Source organism: Nestor notabilis, unplaced genomic scaffold, assembly GCF_000696875.1.
Source record: "Nestor notabilis isolate BGI_N333 unplaced genomic scaffold, ASM69687v1 scaffold9888, whole genome shotgun sequence".
In the NCBI taxonomy this organism is placed as follows: Eukaryota; Metazoa; Chordata; class Aves; order Psittaciformes; family Psittacidae; genus Nestor; species Nestor notabilis.
The window spans coordinates 138,904-155,417 of record NW_009940669.1 but is presented as its reverse complement, the minus strand read 5'-3'; the positions used below and the strand labels follow the sequence as shown (position 1 = coordinate 155,417).

Sequence of the window (16,514 nt, the reverse complement as noted above, 5' to 3'; positions counted from 1 at the left end):
CCCTAGAGAAAATAACTAAAATGCTTAGATGCATGTAAAATCCTTCTGTAAGTGTTTCAATTTATTTTCTTTTAGCCAAGAAATAATTCTCAGGCTGTACAATGTGACAGAAAAAGATGCTATTACCTTTTACACATTTTTTAATTTCTTTGAATGTAACATGCATCATTATTAATTAAAGCAACAACCAATGTTAGGATTGTAATATATAAAAAAAGGCTGTAAAATCACCAGGTGTCCTTATGCAAATTAATCTAGGAATTTCGGGGACATGCTTTCCTAGAAAAAAAAAAAGAATTCTATTAGGAGACAGACGCATACTGCTGAATTTTAATTGTTCAGAACATGTCTGATAAATAAGGTTTGATGGCTGTTTTTTTCTCATCCTGCCATAGCCTCTTCAGATTTCTCCCTTTGTCCTACCAGTTTGTATTTCCTGTCTCATAACCTCCAGCTTTTGGGCTGTGAGTGACATCTCCACCTACCATGGTAGTATGGACTTACACCATGTGGAGTTTGGGTGGGTCCATGTCTGTGCTGGGAAGGTGACAAAGCTTTTCTTTGGGGATAACAGCAAGCAGCTTGGCTTCTGCCTGCCTAACCTCTGTTTAGCTTGCCTGGGTTTCTCCCCATACAGATAAACACTGCTCAGCAGGGTTTTGCTGGTGCCCCTTGTGGGAGGCACACGAGAACCTTGCAGGTGATCCAGGGGGATAAAAGAAGAAAATCTAAAGATCTTTACAGCCTGAAGTTCCACCCTGTTGCCTGCATGACTGGCACCCCTTGGTGCAGACGGAAGTGAAGAGTACAACACAAGGACTCTATTCAGAGCTAGTAGCCTGGTGCTAGGGTATGAGAAGAAATAAAACCAAAGTATTTATTTACCTTGCAGGCATGGAAGAGGAAGGCGTAAGTGCAATTTATTTAGCTGTAGCCTGCTTCTTAAAATCCCTTTCAAACATCTATCATGCTTCCAGCAAAGAGTTTGCTAGGATAGTTAGGAGAGAAAACAATGTATATTTTGCACAGCTGTGCAAGGCTTCTCCCCTAGATACAAGTCCTTCAAAAATCACAGTGCCAAAAGCCGAGCAGTTCCCCCTGCTTCTGCATGCCCTGACCAGAACTCATGTTCTTTTGGATGCATTAAAATTTGCAACTGTCTGAAGCTGTTAGTGGGTACAGAGTAATAATCCTCACACTTAACAGACATATGGCTAAGTATGGAACAAATGAGGATATCTAAATGTTGGAATAAAACCATCTTAACACATACATCAAAATATGTAGTAACTTACTTCCAGGTAATTGATAAGAACGTGCATCAGCATTTCACAATGACACCTCCCCAAGATTTTCAAAGAGGAATAGAGGTAAATAAAACCAGTTCTTAAGCCTTCACATCTAAGTTACTGTGATGGTATGATTTCAGACTGCTTTTCATTAAGTGCATCAAAACTATACTCTCTGATATAAATAAAACACAGTATTTTTCTTCCAGAGGTGCCAACTCATTAAAAGAGTATCTTAATACTTCTGATTGATGTATATTCAGCTTTTAAAAAAGGTTTTAAAAAAGGTTTTAAAAGATTTTTACATACAGTCTTCCACATAATTGAGAGAACAAGTCACAGAAAATGGCACTAGTCATATAAAATTCGCAATGCATGTAATATTTACTATCATTACCTAGTGATCCATTCATATGATGTGAATCCATTCCACCCAGTCCACTCATAGGTCCATCTGACCCTGGCCCCATTGGAAACTATAAAACGACCAGACATTAAAAACTGGTATTACTGTACAATTTTTTGTAGATAATCTAATAAAAAGAAAATATTTGTCGGGGGGGGGGGGAAGTAAAAGAAAAATGCACAGTCTTATGTCTGAATGCACAAGTCACATTAAAGTATTTCACGTGAAGACTGCAAAAACATTATTGCTTTTTTTCACTTTTTCTAATGATACCTTCATAAAACTATCACCTCTCTGTAGGCTGGAATATAACTTAGGAATAATTTATTATTTACTTCAACACCTTGGGTATTACTTTCAAACCTGCTAGTGCTAACCTAACTCTACTCTCATAGGGGTTACAGGAAACTTTTATGATTCCCTTCAATGAACTAAGTGATTAATTAACAGTTTTCAAGCCCCACCTTATACGTGCTGACAGCTGGACTACTCTGCATTACCTTTGTGGAGTTTCTGGCCAATTTCAGATATTAATCTTAAATTCTGTTCTTCAAGTACTTAATGACATTAACATTATAGAAAATAAAATAGAATACGTTGCATTATGATTCAGCAATATCTAAATAGCTGTATTTTTAGTTTCTACTGACTGTTTTTTTTTTCTTCTTCAAAGAACTCATCATGTGGATCATGACTAAATGAAATATGGTTGTAATCAAGAGAAATACAATCAAACTGAAGCCATACAGAAAGATCAAAAAAGATTCAAGTTCTACCTGAGAATCCAGATTTTTGTAAGCACTAGAATTGCTGAAATTTAGGCTAAAATAGTCAGAAGTTATCTAGTTCATTAGCAAAATATTTAAATGTTATCAATAGGTTTCATTCTTAACATCCCATTTAGATAAAGAGGGAAGCTGGTTTCTTCTCAGGGGCATTAATTTTGTCCTCTTTAACAGAACAGCAGGGCAACATAATACTGGGTCACTCGGCAATTTTCTCCTCCCTTTTCAAGGATATTTTTTTTTGGAAAAAAGTTTGAATCCTGTTGAAACTAATGCTTACTGGCATCTCCCAGGATGATGTCCTACCACCACCAAAGTCTACTGCACCACAGACATCCCCAAAATCTACATGCACAGTTTCTAAGGTCTTTTCTATGTAGAAGAAAATATGCTCCAATCTTTATGTTGCATGTATTGACATGATTTGGGAAACATTAAAAAGTACATGGTGGGGGGAAGCAATTGAAGTGTCACCCATAAAAATGATAAACTTAGTATTACCGGTATGGAAACGTAGTGTTTGGATTTTTTTTTAAAAAAAAAAAAAAAGAAAAAGAAGGCTGCATAATTCAAAGAAGTGTATAACTAGATTCATATTTACATTAGGTCTGTTGGGTCCAGGTGGTACTGCATTCATTAAAGTGTACATGTTGTCTCCAGAGTTGGTTGAATCTGTAATAAGAGATTATTTTAAGCGCTAATATGTACCTTTCAGTAAAACTACTCACCTAATACATATCCTGTCATTTTGTTCATATTATTTCTGTGCCTGAATCACTGATACACAGTGACAATATAATAGATTTCATTCTCTTTCTATCTACTGCTACCACACAACAGAGCTATGAAAAGAAATAATTGCAATGGTCTCTAAGTGACTACGTCTAGACTCTAGTTTTATGCATGACTGTTAGAAGGTTTATAAATCACCAAGTATCTATAACTATTTAATTCCATAAACCCCTTTTTCCTGGAGTTCTGAATTACTTCACACATCTTTAATTCTCTCTATAGAACAGGAGTTTCTTATCAATACTTCCTGCAATTTGTTTTCCATCTGTAATAAATGCTAAGTAGTTTCTTATTATACAGACTTCAAGTTATGATAGCATAAGAAAAATTTTTATTCTCATCCATCTCAGTCTATTTGATTTTGGATATATCTAACCATTCAGTGGAACATTGTGCAAAGATCCTGACTCCAAGGTCAGCTTTGATGTATCTTAATGGTACAGTGTGGTCCAATGCTTCAAAAAAACTCTTTAAGTCCAAAACCAACAAAACCATCCTGGCACAGGATGGTGCTTAAGCAACTAAGTTCTGCCAAGAGTTTCACTTGCCCTTGCCAGATGCTGACACAGCTATATTGCATCTCAATCCTTCTTCTGAAATAAATGCATATGAACTTTCAGATGGAGCAACTCCAGAGTAGAAATGCAGGAGACAACCCAGTTAACTGTGTGGTTGAACTTAAGAACCATTAGTAGACACAGGTTACTCATTCTGATCTCCAGCTTATCCCCAGTGCTAACACACACATGAAGTCTTAACACTTTTCATCAATATCTGCATGAAAGAGAAGGCAAAAACTGCAGCAGATGATAGTAGACAAATTAGGCAAAACCTTTCCCACAGGAACTTCACAAGAGACAGGTCATGTAATGGAAAGGTTTACTGAGAGGAGAATGACCTAAGGAAAGTCTAAATACATCCTTAAGGGGACAGCATGATTTAAAGAAATACAGGGAACTCTGAAAAACCAGCACCACTATAGCATCTGCGAAAAGAATAAAGAATAGCTTAGTACTCTGCACCCGGATCCTCCAAAAGGCCATTCCGCCTATTTGAACCAGAGTTTTGAGATTACTAATACAAAAAAACTAAAATCCACTGCTGAGCTGTAATTCCTTTTCCATGAGAAGGTTGTGGAGGAATTTGTGAGTTAAAAGTTGTATAAGCAAGAAAGCTGAGCCCATTGAAATGTGTTGAAACAGGGAATGAGGCCTGACCTCCTGCAAGGATGTATTTGTATATACTCTGGGAAGTTAAAATCAATGTTTTTGTCTATTTTTTAACCTTTCTCAGACAGTTTTCTAAGCATTAATTCACCTTGGTGAATAAATAATTCCAGTATATACAGAGCACTATGTATCACTAGAACATTTAAATACGCTGTTTGCAGAAGTGGGGGTGGGACAAAAAGCTTTTAGCCTTAAATTCTCGAAGTAAAATTGGCATATAAAAAGTTATAAAAAAGTTATAAAAAGTTATAAAAAGTTCATTGAGGTAGGCAAAAAGTTCTTCCATCACCAGATCCTTTTGCAACACACCTGCCCATATTTCCCTGTGTTCTGCTGGCTCATGTATAAATACATATGGGCTGGTTGGGCCATGAGAACCCTTGGAGCTGGTTTGTCTCAGAGACAAGTAAATAAATACCCTTGCAAAATTGTGGTGAATTTCTAAGTGTTTTCATACTTCAGAAAGAAGAACCTCAAAACATCTAAGAGTCTCTGACTGAAAATGAGAAAAACTATCAGCAGAAGCTTCATTTGAGTTGCAGACAGCCTAATATGTGCCATAACTGCAGTGCTGAGGATGTTTGAAAGTGCAGGCTGTCCGTAACCTTGTTTTATGTTAAAAGGGACTCTGACTTTTAAATGTCAGCTTGCACTAATTATCTTTTTCACTAATGATATGAACAAGGAACTCTATACTTCATCTTAGGTTGCATTTTTCTAAAGCCCTGTAATTGTATTTAATGAAGATACTACACTGCTGAAAGAAGTTTTCATAGCCACTTAAGAAAATTCCCTACCCTCTTGTGCTGTAGAGGACAGCAAGAATATGTGTGATATAAGGTCTGAGGATGCTGTAACATCACTGAGGTGAACAGGGGACCTCTTAGCTGGTGAAAGTGAGTTACAAAGACAGATACAGGCCAGAAGGAGTAGCTATTGAGTACTGGGTTACACAAGATGCAATTGTATGTTGCAGTTTAGCAGGATTCTGTCCAGGGGGGAGGACAGCATCCTCACATCCTGCAGTTCCACCTTCGTATCAGAATCTTTGCACAACAGTGATGGAGGGAAATACTTACATCTAGATGACCACCTAATAAGACCACCTTGAGAACCTAGCTAGCCATCCCAAGTCCTCCTATCCTCCTCATTTCCTCAAGCCTTGGTCAGAATGTGGCCAATTTTTTGCATGGCCAAAATCTCCACGTGGTCCGAGCTGCAAGATACAGACCATTCACTTAGGGGAAAAAGCAGGGAAGTTGAAGTTCTGGGAATAGATCACTGGTAGGACATGATGATGGCTCCCCTGGGGCCTTACTCCTCCATTGCAAGACATAGGAGAGCAACCTACCCATCACGACCCTCCTGTCAGTCAGATGACATAGCTGCAGGATGCAGCACATCACTCAAGAGCCGTGTGTTGGACAAGTCTATCTCATAGCATATTTCACCAGACTCAGAAATCCCCTGATTTCCAAGCTGGTGGAACCGTCCTAAAGAATATGAGTAAAGGCAAATAAAGACTGTGTCTCTTCTTTCGTTTTTAAATTGCTATTGCTGAAACTGTAATTTTGATCAAAAGCCAGAGAAATTAATTACTCTGAACTTCAGAGATACAATGCTTTGTGTCTCCAGCAGAGCAGGGAGAGAAAAAGAGTGAAAGCGCAGGCAAAAAAAAACTCATACAGAAAGTATAAAACCAGTAACTTATCATTAGCTGATTCTTCATCAAAATCAAAGTCTGAAAAATAATTCACATGCTTCCTAAAACCCCTTACAACTATTTCTTATTATTTTGGCGTGCATTTCAGTACCTGCAGGACTAGGCATGATAGGCGTTCCTGGTGGCCCTCCACCCCCTGGAGGACCCTAGAGAGAGCAGAGGATGTCAGTTGGCACAAAAGAAAAGAATACTGCAGTAAAAAATGAACACAGTACAAATGAAAAGAAAAACAAAAAAGTATCATGAATGTCATGAGTTAAATTGGTAAAACCATGCACATTTTCTGTTAAGCTAGTGAAACATTTCATCACAGTTTAAGACAAGGTAATTGGTCAGCAAGCTTTTGCACAGATTTCTGATGTATGTAGGTATACAGACCCAAGAATATCCATTAGTCAATAACTTTGTGTCATGCTGTGAGTCAGATGAGAGAAACACTTGGAACAGGGCCTAAGACAATTAGATTTAATTCTCTCAACCTATTTTCATTACCAGTGTTTTTTCAGCTGGCATTTCTGTTTTGTTGTACTCTGTTCATGGTCAGTGGTAGAGCAAGTAATGTTTACTAAGCACAAAACATGGAGGTGTCCCATGGTGACAGAAGAATCCAATCACCTTAAGAATCACCTTTTTCAGGCAGACTTGCTATCTTGATGCTGTTGGCATCTTAATTCTGTCTGTATAATATCCTAATTTCAAAAAATAACATCTATATACAACATTTCTTCTCAAAGTACTAACAAATGGATCAAAAAAGTCAGAATAATGCTAGATACAGTCATATTACTTCCCTAGACTGCTAACTCAAAGATAAAAAAGCAAACAAACCAACCCATCAAGGAACATCTATTTTCTTAGTTTCAGGTATTTCTGTGTTACAAGTCTGTTTACGACTAAAAGTTGTACACAAATTGCTCTGGTTGTTAAACAAGCTTTTAAAGCTTCTTTAAGAATTTCTACAATAATATTATTCAAATTATATTAATCACTTACAAAGAACAGAACCATAGCATATTTCTTTCTCTGTTTGAGATCCACTAATATTTTTAAGTAATATGAAAAACTACCAAATTCCAGTTTGGTAAAAATGTCCGTATCAATAGAAGTCAATAAATATTGACTTTCCATTATAAAAAATACACAGATTGCTAGCAAAATCTGTTTTCATTTCCCTATGACTATTATTATTTTTATCTCTTTTGTTATAATTTAAAATAGCAGATAACACTGTTCCAGACAGGAATACTTTTTCAGTGGCACTGACTATAAAGGTTTAGTTGTCCTTGTCTGCTTACAAGAACATTGCTGAGATTTGCTATAATTCACTGAGGTATTTTGGAAGGGTTTAAGCAAGGTCACCAAGTATCTTATAGAGCATGCTAGAACAAAGACTTGCTCCACCACAACACCCACAGATCAGCTTATAAAAATCAAGGCATAATCACAACTTCATTTCATATTGCCAGCAGCCACATTGCTTTTTACCCCTCCCAAATTAGAATGAAATCAGAAATGAATGTGTTAGGACCATGCCTGGCAAAACTGTCTGAAAGGTCTACTCAGCCCTCGGCAAGAATTTCCATCATTGCTGTTGTAGAGCTACAGACTCCAAAGAAACCCTTGGATCACACATAAGACCTTTCAGGCATCACAAAGATATTCAGACATTTTATTCACATACTTGGGCACTAAGCCAAATAACTTTTTTTGGGGGTTTATATATTTTTTTCAGCATAACATAAATAGGTGTAGAAACCACTAACTGTCCATTTATTAGAAAAGTTACTTATGATCAGTACTAACTTTTGTATGTTAAATTTGCATTTATTCTCATTGTTTGTATGTTTTCTTCTCTCAGAAAGCTTCTTGGTATAAACTATTTTCACCCTGAGAATATATTAATATCTAATGGAATTATTTCTCAAAACCTGTCTGATAAACTAAGCAGATTGAGCTCTCAAAGTGTGTAGTTCCAGATCTCAAATCCTTTGGCTAAAAAGCTGCTCCCCAGCCCATACCCTGTCCCCATATACTCGCTCTCTTGGAAGCTGCTGCACCTCCATTTTGCTTATTTAGATGTTTGTAGGGCTGGAGTTCATGCTTTCCTTTTCCAAAATGTGGTGAGCCTTTCTGAAGCAAGACTACTCTCTCAGCATCAGACAAGACATGCACTTTACAAGCATTTAAGCTGGCAGAAGAAGATTTCAACCCTTGACCCCCTTTCTCAGTTACTTCACCACTGTCCTTGCTAGCAGCAGCCTCAGCTTTGCTTGGGGCTCCCTCTGGAAGTGTCCCTCCACCTATTTTGGGTCCCCTGAAGTGCTTCAGTGAGAACCTGGTTCATTAAATACTTCAGTCAACTTCACTGGTTTTGGATGAAGAGGGTCACTCATTAAAGGAACTCCAGTGGCAGACCTGAAGGAGTATTAGGTACCCTTTAGCTTAACAGTGGGTACAAGGATCAGGCAGCAACCTTTCCCACCAGTACAGCTGCAGTTCACAAAGCACATGTGGTCAAAGGCTCAAGCCTTTTCTCCAATACTTTAATTTTTCTCTGTCTCATTCTTACATCTTTGCCTATCTTTTGATTTTCCTTCATCATTGCCAGTTAGATGCAACATTCCATCATCAGTCTCATCACTGTCACTGAAAGCAGTAATATCATCTCTTTACTCTTACTCCTTCCTGTCTGTACACTGAAATATGGTGATGCCCTCTTTTGTCCAAGTCATTTATCCTGGCTGACCTCTGTCTTGATGTGATTACACCAACAGTCCGCTACTACAACCTGCATTTTACTTAGGTTTGCTTCTTAAAATAATATTCTGTAGTGTCTCCTTTCCGAGTTTCTCAGGATTTCATACTTTCAAAAAAGAGAATATGAAGTCAAATATAAAAAAAAAAAAAAATCTTCAAAATTTGTGACAATAAGTGATCATTAATATCAAGGGCAGAACCAACAAAACCTCTTCCCAATAGAGAGAATTCTATGAAATACTGCATTAGAAGTCTGGAGATCAGCGGATTTCTACTGTTTCCACTAAACATATGGCAAAATTAGTACCTCAGTTATGGACACTTACTAGAATCATAACCCTTTTCACATGTAATTGTCTGAATGAAGAACAAAAGAAATTGCTTTTGTCTACAGAAAACAAGCTTATCCATGAACTCTTCATAAGAGAAACCTACAAGCTGCACAAAGAGATGAAAAAACACTGGTAATATTGTCCTCATGGTGAATGACCTGCTATTTCCACATTCTGAAATAGCTTCAGGTTCTATGCTGGTTAAAGGCAATGCCCTGTAGTTGTCTAATCTTCAAGTGATAAAACATGAAATATCAAAAGAGAGGTCTACTGAAACCTAGCATAGCAAGTATATATGTATTGGTGTCACAGGGTATGAGGGACTATTATTACCCTGTGACACCAGTACTAAGCATGTAATAAAACCAGAAACAATATGCCTTAAAAGAGTATATAAGAAGTACAAATAATCCAAGTACAACACTACAACAACAACAACAAACAGCCTACAAGGATAAACAAAGTTAATCTCTTGGGATAGAGACAAAAACCAGTAGCATATACTATACAAAAAACATTCTGTTGATAGGTAAAGTATACTTCTTAAATTCCAGAGAGAGGGTTAGCATTTCATATTATTTTGAATGACAGCTCTATGCTGAGCCTATTATGAAGTTTTAACAACTTAAGTACAGACTAAGAAAAAACGATTCCAACTAATCCATACTAAGTTAAAACAATGTCTGTGAAATAAAGACAGACTATGGAGGTAAAAAGGATTTTAAAGTCTTTAAAAGTTAATTATAAGAATATTAATTTCCTTTTAAATGTGAGCTATAAGGACATGTTTGTGTATCTTTAGGGAGATAAAAGCTTATTCTAATTTTTCAAAATTTTTTTCTGAAAAAGTTCAGAAACTCATACACAATATTGTGATATTGAGGAAACTGGTGGGGTTTTTTTTTTTGTCCCATATTATTAAGGCAATATATTTTATTGGATATACAAATGTTCGCTGAGGTAAAACAGCATTCAGGGCAATTTTGATCAGACTTATAATGATTCTACTAATGAACATCAACATATGCACCATAAATGGCAGAAAAAAAACCAAGCACAGTTCAGATGTTCAAGTTCTCAACCAATACACAAGGGTTCTTCTTCACATTTGGACAGCTGTGTCTTTGCCTAAATAAAATGTAACATCCATTCTAATAAGCAAACACACATGAGTGTACTTACTACATAGTTCCCAGGAGATGATGAAGAGTATGGTATCTATAATATCAATAGAAACAAACCAGTAATTTCCTCTGCAGTGAGATGGAATCCATACCTACATTTATATGCAGCTGTATGTTATGCGTATTTGTTTAATTTATTTCAAAGACACAGTTAAGGATTATGGAAAAACGTTACTGTTGTCAAAAAAACACCTCTTTTTTTCCACAACTTGTCCTTATAAGTATGTTCAAGTCAACTATCAGTGCAGACACAAACCCAACTTAATACACAGTATTTCAAATAAAAATATTTCCATTTAAGATTACTATGCCCTGGTAGCCACTCAAATGAAATTAATACGAATAACATTAATTCACACATTTAAATGTCTGTAGGCCGAGGTCTCATATCTGCTCTCCATTGTTTCATAATAAGTGAGGCATGCATTTTTAACAGCCAGCATCACTTTTTAAAGATACCAGGTTACAAGTGTTCTAGTACTAATCCAGTTCTTGCATCTACTACAACCATCTTCTTATTCTTACTGTGGGAGCCACAGTAAGGTCTGTAAAGACCTGCAGTCTATAGTTAAAGGTTAAGCTATAATGTTATTAAGCTAATATACTTTATAAGGTTTATAAAATCAAGCAGCACATACTTGTATTTAAGTCAAGAGGAGCATTACTGAATTTGTATGTTCTTATATATACTTAATATTGATTAAAATCTTGATCACAAAGGAAAAACAACTCTTCTTTACCTTTCACCCTCGAAGATATTAGTTTTATTTCTTTGCCACCTTTTTTTTTTTTTTTTTAAGGACAGTATTTTATTTTCATTTCAAATTCAATTATGGTATTTGTTACAGAGGATATCTGGAGAAATCCAGTTGCCTAGGAATAATACCATTTTCTTCTTCATTATGACCTTTGCAATTATTCTTTCTAGAAGAGTATGGACCAATACTGTTATAAGGGGTAAGAATTAAGCAACTGCACTGACAAAATATAAAATTATTTTGTAGCATAACCACCTTGCATGATGGTAGACAACTTGCCAGACAGCTCAGTTTTACAAATACATCTATTACTGGATTTCTCTATTAATTTCACAGAATTAAAGAATTTCAACTAGTCTAATGTCCATTTTAGTTGCGTACATGCAAAAGAAACTGTGGAAGAGTTTCAGCTGTTTTTTTCAAATCACCTCTCTGCCCCCAGCTGTCATTAGGAGAATTAAATAATGAAAATTGAGAACAAGGCTAGAAAGAACCAGGCTAGTCTGTTAAGCCAGACCCCTCTTACTCAACTGCAAGTGCTAAAAAGTGTCACATTTTAATACTAATGATGTATGATCACTGAATGAAAACTTTACCTTTGTGTTTTCTTAAGAAAATCCTGACCATTGTTGTCCATGTGGGATGCCTCACTGACCTCTACTTCCTTCAAGGTGTTATTAGACTACCTCATTTTGTAGCTGTTGCCATGAAATTCAAGAGAGGGCACTCATTTTACAAAAACCATAGAGAAATGGCTGATTTCTTGCAAGGAATTGCTCTGTGGTTCTGTATTCCCAGGTTTAGAGCAGAAAAATGTGCTTTTGTTATGTAAAATATGTGAGCACACACTGATTTGTGTCTTAACAATCTATAACTTCCATAGATCTTGCTGGCCAGATAGTACTGACCTAATTCATCTTAGTGGCACTAAGGGAAACAAAAATGTATTTCAAATATACCCCAGGATAACCTTTGTGTTATGGACATGCTGTAACTGATGTGAAGATCCAGAGTTATTGTTGATTACGCACACAGCTGGATATTGGCAGGTCAACGAGCACTCTGTTCAGATGTGCTCCACGCTGTACCTGCTCTACATCTACACTAGGGTGCACTAGGGTTACAGGAATATAAAGCATGCAGTATCCTGTTTGTTCAATGCAGTGGAAGCTTTTTCCTGGTGTACTGATGAGAAATACTTCCTTAAATATAAGATCATGTCTAACATATTTTAAATATTTACTTACAGAATTGGCATTGGTTGGGTTTGGCCAAGGTCTACCACCCCCAGGACCCCTGTAACAGAAGATGAAAGATGAGACACAGAACAATCCCCATCTTCTAACCAGATATTAAGGAAGCAAATAAAAATAGTCTGTTTCCAGAGTAAGGAAGGATGGCTTTTTCAAAATAAAGTGTTATATATAAAGTAGTTATAAACCATGACCAAAGTAGTTATAAACCATAACTACACCAAGTCAAAATGCTGTAGCAAAATTCTCATCATTGCACTACCATTATCTTTTTATCAGTTTATGAGTTGATGAAAGATAATTTATTTATTGTTACAACCCTGCCACTCACATTTAAGACACTTTATTTCCTGACTCATTCTGATACTTCTTTGCTTTTCAAGGACAGGACCTGCCAGAATGGCACCATAAGGAGTCCTTCCCCAGTAGCCACACTGCCAGAGGCTGCAGTGGAGATTGCAGTTTTGCAATGGTCCCAAACACTTGCAAATTTAGGAAGTGCCAGACATTCCCCTTTTATATTCTCAATGCAACAACAATTTGAAAGACATTGCGAGTGTGTGTCTCTTGGAGTGTTTTCCTTCTGCTCACAGAGAATTTAACTCTGTGTTACATATATGCAACATGTTAACGTGGCACAGTTGTTCTGCAAAGGGTAAAAAACCAAGTTCCCAAATTCTTTTAAGTTCTCACAGGAGGTTTTTTCCTTGTACTCTGTTAACCTTTTCTAAAATATCTGGAAGAAGTATCACACAGTCCATGAAAGTGTGCTTAAAGTAGAGACAAAGGCAGAAAGGTACTATACCAGAAGTGTCATTTCAGACAGTACTCTTGCTTAGAATTAAGTACCTTCCTGAGGAACTGAAGATGCATGCATTTATTCAGTATAGTTTTAGAATACTGCAAGTATGGCAAGATTTTATTAGTGAAAGTGATGGTAGTACATTATATATGTTCTGGGAAAACTTGTATTTTTAAAAGAACAAGCCACACTAAACCACATTGTTATAACCTCTACCTGATAATAATAACAATAAATCCCATGTATTAAAAGTTGAAAACATGCCAGTTTTTACCTACTCTTTAAATATGCTTAGAAATGTATCTAAAAACGGTTTGCTACTTGACTAAGGCTACAGATGTCACAGAGTACATCCTACAGCAGTCAGAACGGAAATTTCAAACTTTTCAGACATCCTTGTTACATTTGACACAAGCGGTGTACTCATGATGAAATGGCAGCTCCCCAGCAGGAGGGACAAGAGTGTGTCACAGGCACAAAAGCCATTTGATAAAGATAAGTCTGAGGAGACCTCAGAGGGGTACTTAAGGCAGGGAAGAGAAAAAAGGAGGAGCCATGCAGACAGAGCATATTCTTCTCACAACTCTTGCTGTTATTTTAAGTTTCTCACTCTTAGCTGAGCTCAGAAAAAAGTTTGATGGTTAGGCTTCATCTTTTAACAGTCCCTTATGAGGGAAACAAGCCATATGGGAGGTAAAATCTCCATGTTTACAGTCATAACATCTCAATAACCATAATTATTCCTGAGAGCATTAAGAGCTCATAGTTATTTATAAATAAGGCAAAATCACTTCTTGAAGGCCCTGACAACTCAGAGGCAGAGCAGATGACAAAACTTTCACATTTAAAAATGGCATTTTGGCCTCATTAGCTTTACAAAAGCAACATTAGCCATCGCAGCTTCCAGACATGGGAGAGTGATTTAAATATAGAGCAGAAAGCAAGCTTTATTAATGAGTTCAGGAAGTTTTCTATCTATTTTAAAGTCTTGCAAAACTAAAACCTATTAAGTAGATACGTTGCCTGAGGGATTTAATATTGTATCTTGGCTTTTTTATTACATTACTGATGAAATTATAAAGAAATTATCTCAAACAATCAACTAAACTAAATCAAGTGAAAACTTATTTATTTCCACTGATTTTATTTTTGGAACACCTTTTCTGCCTTATTCATTGGGAGAAAGGGGAGGTGAAGCAAGGAAAGGGACTCAAGAGTACTCATGCTCCTCAGGTCAAGTGATCAGCATATTCAAATGTTCAATCTTTCAGCAATTCTTAAATATTACAAGGTGAAATATGAGCTGTTCCTTTTTTCCCCCAAAAAAAGTTGTTTTATTTCCTATGTACCATGTTTGTTTTATTGGATCCTATTTTTCAGAGAGCATGGAACTACACCTGGGGTGGATAACGAGCCAACCAAGAGCTTGTGGTTCAGGATTAAAGGGATGGCAGGGACAAGGGACATTACAGTAGGGGTCTGCTACAGGCTACCCGACCGGGAAGACTGAGGATGAGGCCCTCAATAGAGAAACAGGTGCAGCCTCATGTTCACAAGCCTCGTGCTCATGGGGGACTTCAACCACCCCAATATCTGTTAGAGGGTCAACACAGCAGAGCACAAGCAGTCCAGGAGGTTCCTGGAATGTGTTGATGACAACTTCCTATTCCAAGTGACAGAGGAATCAAGGAGGAGGGGGGCGTATGTTGGACCTTATCCTCACACAAGAGGGACTGTTTGGGAATGTGATGCTCCAGGGCAGCCTTGGCTGTAGCGACCATGAGATGGTCGAGTTTGAGATCCTCAGGGCAGTGAGAAGAGCGTGCAGCAAGGTCACTGCCCTGGACTGCAAGAGAGCAGACTTTGGCCTCTTCAGGAACCTGCTTTATAAGGTTCCATGGGATATAGTCCTAGAGGGCAGGGGGGCCCAAGACTCCTGGTTGATATTCAAGGATCATGTGTTCCAAGCTCAGGAGCATTGTGTTCTGACAAAGAAGTTAAGCAGGAACACCAGTAAGCCTGCGTGGAGGAACAAGGAGCTCCTGGACAAATTCCAGCATAAAAAGGAGGCCTACAGAGGGTGGAAACAGGGACAGGCAGCCTGGGGGGAATATAGAGAAACAGTCAGAGCAGCCAGGGATCAGGTTAGGAAAGCTAAAGCCCTGACAGAACTCAATCAGCCAGGGATGTCGAGGGCAGCTCAAAAAGCTTCTGTAGGAATACCGGTGATAAAAGTTAAGATTATGGAAAATTTGGGCCCTCTCCAGAAGGAAACAGGAGACCTGGTCACCTGGGACATGGAGAAGGCTGAGGCATTCAATGACTTTTTGCCTCAGAGCTCCAGCCACACTGCCCAAGTCACAGAAGGCACTGGGAGAATGAAGAACTGCCTACTGTAAGAGATCAGGTTCGAGAACATATAAGGAACCTGAAGGTGTGCAAGTCCTTGGGACCAGTTGACATGCAAACATGGGTTGTGAGGGAACTGGCAGATGAAGTGGCTAAGCTGCTACCCATCCTGAGAAGCTGTGGCAGTTTGGTGAAGTTTCTTGCTGACTAGAAAGGGGAAACATAACCCCCATTTTTAAAAGGAGAAAAAGAAGACCTAAGGAACTGAAAGCTGGCCAGTTGGTGCCTGGCAAGATCATGGAGCAGATCCTCCTGGAAACTATGCAAAGGCACACGGACAATAAGGGCGTGACTGGTGACAGCCAACATGGCTTCACTCAGGGCAAACTGCGCCTGACAAATCTGGTGGCCACCTATGACGGGGCTGCAGCATTGGTGGATGAGGGGAGAGCAAATGATGTCATCTAGCTAGAACTGTGCAAAGCATTTGACACTGCCTGTGTGACATCCTTGTCTCTAAACTGGAGAAACATGAATTTGATGGATGGACCACTCTGTGGATAAGGAATTGGCTGGATGGTTGCACTCAAAAGAACTGCAGTTGATGTGCTGATGTCCAAGTGGAGACCAGTGATGAGCATTCCTCAGGGGGCTGGAGGAGCTCTGCTCTGGAGCCAGGCTGGTCGAGCTGGGCTGGTTCAGCCTGGGGAAGAGAAGGCTCCTTAAGGGGAGACCTTAGAGCAGCTCCAGTGCCTAAAGGGACAGACAAGAAAGCTGGAGAGGGGCTTTGGACAAGGGTCTGTAAGGAAGGAATGAAGGAAGGGAGGGAGGGAGGAAGGAAGGAAGGAAGGAAGG

At 38.1% G+C, this 16,514-nt stretch overlaps 1 protein-coding gene across 1 annotated transcript in view; it reads right to left on the bottom strand.

Annotated features, from left to right (window-relative positions):
• Positions 1-16,514, bottom strand: part of SSBP2 (single-stranded DNA binding protein 2) — a 163,861-nt gene that overhangs the window by 9,010 nt on the left and 138,337 nt on the right. The window contains exons 10-14 of the mRNA XM_010020479.1: positions 12,503-12,551; positions 10,496-10,531; positions 6,316-6,370; positions 3,082-3,152; positions 1,687-1,765 (exon numbers count right to left, since the gene is read on the bottom strand). Coding sequence (XP_010018781.1) covers positions 1,687-1,765; positions 3,082-3,152; positions 6,316-6,370; positions 10,496-10,531; positions 12,503-12,551 — 290 coding nt within the window. The remainder of the gene's footprint in view (positions 1-1,686; positions 1,766-3,081; positions 3,153-6,315; positions 6,371-10,495; positions 10,532-12,502; positions 12,552-16,514) is intronic.